Below are 6,232 nucleotides of genomic sequence, written 5' to 3'. Positions count from 1 at the left end.
CTCCTTTACTGTCAACATTATCAGCTCTACGCAACCATTGGGAAAGACATTCCATCAAGCACCGGGATAAATCACCACGAAAAATCATTTCCAAAGCGTCCAGTGTGTTTTTGTGTAGTCCTAGTGTCAGTCCAAACTCATGCCATCTTGTCTCAGGGAAACCATATCTCTTCAACAGATTAAGTACATCAATAAGTTGATCTAAAATCTTGTTCAATGATACATAAATAGTTAATGAACATTACCAATGGTCAAAGGAGAAGAGAAAAGACTCAGAGAAGAGGAACAAGAACTGGTTTTAGCTGCCATTGATTACTAGAACGAGACACCTACGGTGCATGGCCTCACCCCTATAGCTGCTATGGTGCATGCCTGCACTGCAATAGCTGTTTGATTATCAGCATGAAGAGAGTCTGCTCAACACTAGCTTCCTGCAGTTGCACTTGCTCTTGAATACCTGCAGAAGTAGCAGCACTGCAGCACATACATGCAAGCAGCTCCAGCCCCTCCCATGCATGTAGATTGAAAGGTGTGGCATTCCATCATAACTGGAATGATTGGCAGCAAGAAGACCATGTGAGAAAGAAGCTTCACTTTTTCTTTACTAATCAGCAATATATGATAAACTTGCTGACAAAAAAAGTTGCTGCCTTTGTATATTTGAGATAGTATAGGTACTTTACCTATAACCCAGCAAGTTGTTGCTCTAGCGCTGCACAAACGAGTGACCGCAACAATTTCAAGTAAGTATAACTCTTCATCAAGTAAGATTTAGAGAAATCTGTTCATTTTATTTGAAGGCCATGTTCTAATCTACTGAAAAATGGTACCATCTATCTCTAAAGTGCCAACACAACGGAACTTGGCCCATTTGCTCGATTTTCTTACTTTGAAGCTTCTGTACCTAGCACTTGTATTTGAGCAACACAAAACAGTTAAGAAAGACTTTTCCACGCCAAAAAGAAAGATCTAGGAGCTTGAAACATGCTGTGCTAAAGTTATTGTTTATTAAAAACAAATTTCAGTTGTACAGAATGAATGACAGACAGACAGACACAACAACTACCTATACCTCGCGTAGGCGAGGCCAACAAGCTAACCGGATGCAAACTTTGCAAAGGAATGACAAGCGAGGGGCTCGTTTTGGGCGGGGCAATTAATTAATTATTGTAACCATAGATATTAGAGTAAATGAAAGCATAGATATTAGAGTATAAATTATATACTCTAATAATAAAGATACTCTATTATCTATGATGAAAGGGATAGGAAACTCCCGTTCCCGGGAAATCAAGCTATTTACCCTAGAAAGCGGAGGAATCCGGATACTAGTATACTCTAGCTGTTATTTTCCTTCGCGGCATCGCCACAATGGGTGACTAGCCTGACAAGGCCTTAATCCGTCCCTTGTAATAGCAAAAGTATGCTTCGCAAAGACAAGAATGATAATAGGCGGAAGACCCAGAATAACTCATCTAGATTCTGTATTTGAAGTCTCTTTAGTCATTACTCGTTCAAGCAGTGAGATAATTGTACCCAACTAAACGCGGAAAGTTTACTTGTTTTTGAGCATAAAATGTCGAGAAAACAAGCTTTTGGAATTATTAAAGTTGGAAGACCTAAAGAAAAGAATTCTTTAATAGGGGCTTGCTTGAAATCTTTCATTTATAATATTGCTTTTGAGATAATGGGGACCAAATAACAAACTAGTACTTTTTAACTTTTAATCGCTAATAAATGCAATAGAAGAGCATAAATCTTGCTATTTTGGCTACAGCATGATAGTGGTATAACAGCTGACTTCATTGAAGTATCATATGGCACTGCAATCACTACTATGCAAGCGCTATAGGTGAGAATCAGTGCTGCAGAGATGGAGAGAGCAAGTCTGGTCAGGGGTAACTAGCTTAAGTTGCTAGGCAACCTAATAATCTCAATAGAATAATCCACCCACGCAAAGGAAGTTTCCTATCCCTTTCATTTACTCTAATATCTATGTTGTAACCCTCAATTTGACTGAGACATGGTGGACTTTTCTCATATACATGTATCTGTATTTGCCCATACGTACAGGCATTCAATACACAAAAATATACATTCCCTGCTGCATGTTATAATATGTCACAAGGTATAACTCCTCTTGACTATAAAAGTGGTGTACTGACTGTGAGCTGGACATTATTATTTTGAAAATACATGTAATATAAGAATGGCCTTTTATACACATTATTATTAATATTTTATTATTATTATTATTTCTGTTATTGTTGTTGTTGTTTTTATTTTTTCTTTGACTTTCCTTTCTTGCCTCCTTTCTTAAATGGACCCAGTCTTTTCCTAACCATCATACCTCTCCACCAGGCCTGTATCTGTAAGGGAGAGGGAGAGAGGGAGGGAGGGAGGGAGCGGAGAGGGAGGGAGGGGAAGAGGGAGAGAGGGGGAGGGGGAGGGAAAGAGAGAGGGGGAAGGAGAGAGAGAGGGGGAGGGAGGAGAGAGAGGGAGAGGGAGAGAGGTAAGAAAAAATTATGTAAAAGAGAAACATGATAGTATTGATAGAGTGTCAAAATGACAGAAATTGAGAAAGGAGAGAGAATAAAATACATGTACATGTATTTTTTAAATCTATTTACATTTAATCTATTGTTTTACTTTGGTTGCTGTCGTATTTTCTTTCTTCTCTTGTTCTTCTTTGATTCTTTGTCTCTCCTTCATTGCTCTGTGCTCAATCACAACCTCCTCCCTCTCCTTATACTGTACACACACACAATTAATGGAAAAATAATATTAATCAATTACTGCTGTATACATTATGCATGTTCATAGGCGGCTATAGGCCCGGGCAAGCCAGGGCTTTGAGCTGGTAGTTTTCAACCAAAACCACACCCAAAAGGTGTGTTTTGTTATTATAGGAGTGATATCATCACTAAAATTTATTTTTAATAGCCACAACTGTTTATACTTGCTATCAGCTCCACTTTACAGTTATTTTAGTGTGGTAACTGGCTTTTGTGAGCTATCATAATGACTTTAAGTCATTTTATTAATTGACCACACCCCTAATTCTTATGAATAATTAATGAGTCCTGGTTAATTCAAGATTCTGTAGCCGCCTATGTAGTCTCGTGCCCCGCTACCGCCTATGGTTATCTTATCCCGTTATATTCTTGTATGGACCACTACCTTCGAGCTCTTTGATGCTTGTCTGTCGGTCATAATTATAAACCACACCCAAACCAATAAACATTATGTTTATTGACTTAGATGTGGTTTATAATCATGATCGACGGACAAGCACTGATTTTGCAGCAAAGAGCTCGAAGGTAGTGGTTCATACAAGAATATAACGAGATAAGAGAGCTGGATGGCTCCACTAAAGCTGCTAAAGATAGTTGATTAGCTGCTGGACACTGTAATTGTATAAACACGTGGTCAATCGCCATAGCAACTATCTAAATCGTTTCTATGGAAATTCTTATTAGCATTCGCGAAAATTAGTCGTCCTACGGTAGTATCGCCCACCACTAACACACAGTGAGGCTGACATTTTTCTTGGAAATACTGTCACAACAATGGCCTCCGACGAACTTCTCGGGTCGTCTTTAATTACATCCTCTCTGAAAGGGATGCTAGAATGCTCCGTCTGCTTGAACAAATATAAAGACCCCAGAATTCTACCTTGCCATCATGTCTTCTGTAAGACATGTATCGATGGCCTTAAAGTGCAGGAAAATGGCTTAAAGTGTCCTACTTGTAGCTCGACTTGTAGAGAGATGGCTTCTTTAGATGGAATAATGAATAGGAGTTTCCCGCCAGCTTTTCACATCAACAATCTCCTGGACTTGCGATTGGATGAACAAGAACAAGAAGTCTTGGATCTTTCTTGTCCCGTGGACAAAAAGCCTCTGGATTTTTTCTGTGAGAAATGCCTTGACTTGATCTGCAAAGACTGCGTACCTAGATCACATCAGGGCCATGTTTGCAAATCTGTAACTGAAGCCATTCCCAAACAAAAATCTGTTTTGCAAAGTCATTCTGAACAAGTGAAGGAGGAGGAGGTATTCATTCAAAGTAAAGTAGAAGCCTTAAAAGAGAGGGAAAGGATTGTGTTCGAGCAAAAGGCCACAGTCAAAGCTGAAATCCGCACAAAAGCTAGGGAGCTGATCAGAATGATAAAGTCGTCAGAGGAAGATTTGATTGCAAAAGTAGATGAAATTGTCCAAAGTAAACTTGATCCTCTTAAAGAGAAGCGACAGTTTCTTGAGGGCATGCAGTCCAAAATGAGAAACTTACAAGAACAGGTCAGCAAGTGTCTCAATTCAGGTGGCAAGCAAGGAGTACTCAACATGGCAAAGGAGCTGATACCCAAAATGGAGGAGGTCAAAAGCAGCGTGGATAAAACCAAAATGAATCCCACTGAAGTTGCCGATTTGACTTTCATCCAGGATCCTAAGTGCATGGAAGCTGCAAGACACCTTGGGGATTTATCAGCAACCTTTAATGATCAATGCAACGTTGAAGTGATCAGTGTTTCGTGCTTTGACAATAAGAGACCTCAAGTATTTGTCACCGTCTCAATCAAGTATGCTACCAGACCTGCCTATGCTATTGCTCCTTGCTTATCAATCATATGCCTCATTCAACCTCCCCAAGTGGCTGAGAGTATTAAAGGTGAGATTTCATTAGGTGACGTCCCAAATCAATATGTCATAAGATTCCGTCCCAACAGAAATGGGGTGCATAAGTTGTGCCTAAAAATCAATGAGATCTTAGCTGAGAAAAAACCCATTGTTGTTCCTTTCAATCCTGTTTTTATCAAAAGGATTGCTCCAACTGCATGCATTAAGAGTGATCTCATGTCTAAGCCAATAGGTCTCACTATGTCAAAAGATAAGATCATTGTATTGACTGATTACAATAAATTAATAATCCTGGATAAGAATGGCAATAATCCCAAGGTGTACAAGCAAACAACCAATGGCCATCGTTTCTCATTCACAAGAGATGCAGCTGTCACTCCTGATGGTTGCCTACTGATGACAGATGAATACAGCATACTAAAGGTATCAATGGATGGGAAGCTATTGAAAGATATTGGCTGCAAAGGTAGTGGTAAAGAACAGTTTAATAATCCGTTTGGCATTACCATTGATGAAAATACCGGTAAAGTCTATGTTGCTGATCTTGAAAATCATCGCATTCAAGTCCTCAATCGGGACTACTCGTTTTCTCATTTCTTAGGCTTAAAAGGAAAGGCACTGGGTTATTTTGAGCAGCCTAATGGCACTGCTCTTGATTCTCAAGGTAACGTATTTGTGACTGATACGTTCAATCACAGAATACAAAAGTTCTCACAATCCGGAGAATACATATCCTATTTTGGCTCAAAGGGGCCTAATCCAGGCCAATTGAAGCTCCCAGAGAAGATAGTCATCAACAATGATTACATTTATGTCACTGAGCATCTTAATGCCCGCATCTCTGTCTTCACGACTGAAGGTATCTTTGTTCAATGTTTTGGGAATCAAAGCAGTGAGGGAGGACTGGTTTGGCCACGTGGACTCACTTTTGACGAAGATGGCAGTCTCTATGTGTGTGATTTTAAATCACACTGCATCTTCAAGTACTAAAAATACACTTGCAACTGTGCATTATTTTAGCCATTTACCTTTTTGTTTGTTTAAACTTTTGATTAGCCTATTAATGAGACTTTCATGATTAATTATAGTCTTGTGTAATTTAATTTGCTGTTATTTTTGATACAAACTTTAATAGTTAATTCATTGCCCAGCCTTTTCGGGAAGCACAATAGCACATGCGATTACACACCTCTGATCACACACAGTCAAGGGGTCCGCAACGGCCTCCAAAAGTGTACAGGATTAAAAATCCACTCAGATTTTGGCTGGATTATTGGATTTTTTTTGGTGGATTATTGGATTTTTCTGTGGATTATATTAATAGTTATTGCACTTAATAACCAGCAGCCACCATGTTATTAAATTTAAGTAACCGTTATTAATTTTAATTAACTATTAACAATAGTTAACAAACCATTATTAATAAACTGTTTATGTTAATTAACCATTAATTGGTTTATCTAACTATTAATAATAGTTAATAAACCATATTCAGTATATTTCCGGATATTGTAACTGGATATTTTTGATTATTGCTTGGATTTGTAGATTATCTGTGGATTATCACTTGGATTTTCTTGATTATTGGTGGATTA

The 6,232-nt window shown here is 38.6% G+C and overlaps 1 protein-coding gene and 1 long non-coding RNA gene across 2 annotated transcripts; one reads left to right on the top strand and one right to left on the bottom strand.

Annotated features, from left to right (window-relative positions):
• Positions 1 to 2,282: 2,282 nt before the first annotated feature.
• LOC109587630 (uncharacterized) lies at positions 2,283 to 2,783 on the bottom strand. Its single transcript, XR_002187716.1, has 2 exons — positions 2,650 to 2,783; positions 2,283 to 2,369 (listed from the first exon to the last, which is right to left on the bottom strand). It is a non-coding gene; the product is annotated as an uncharacterized LOC109587630 (long non-coding RNA).
• Positions 2,784 to 3,569: 786 nt separating this feature from the next.
• On the top strand, positions 3,570 to 5,719 carry LOC105314815 (E3 ubiquitin-protein ligase TRIM71-like). Its single transcript, XM_011409193.2, has one exon. It carries the CDS (start codon positions 3,570 to 3,572, stop codon positions 5,625 to 5,627), a length of 2,058 nt encoding a protein of 685 aa, XP_011407495.2. The 3' UTR covers positions 5,628 to 5,719.
• The last annotated feature ends 513 nt before the right edge of the window (positions 5,720 to 6,232 follow it).

The sequence above is a fragment of the Amphimedon queenslandica genome, unplaced genomic scaffold, assembly GCF_000090795.2.
Source record: "Amphimedon queenslandica unplaced genomic scaffold, v1.1 AMPQUscaffold_12500, whole genome shotgun sequence".
NCBI classification, from domain to species: Eukaryota; Metazoa; Porifera; class Demospongiae; order Haplosclerida; family Niphatidae; genus Amphimedon; species Amphimedon queenslandica.
The sequence above is the reverse complement of the archived record's forward strand: the minus strand, read 5'-3'. Positions and strand labels throughout refer to the sequence as shown.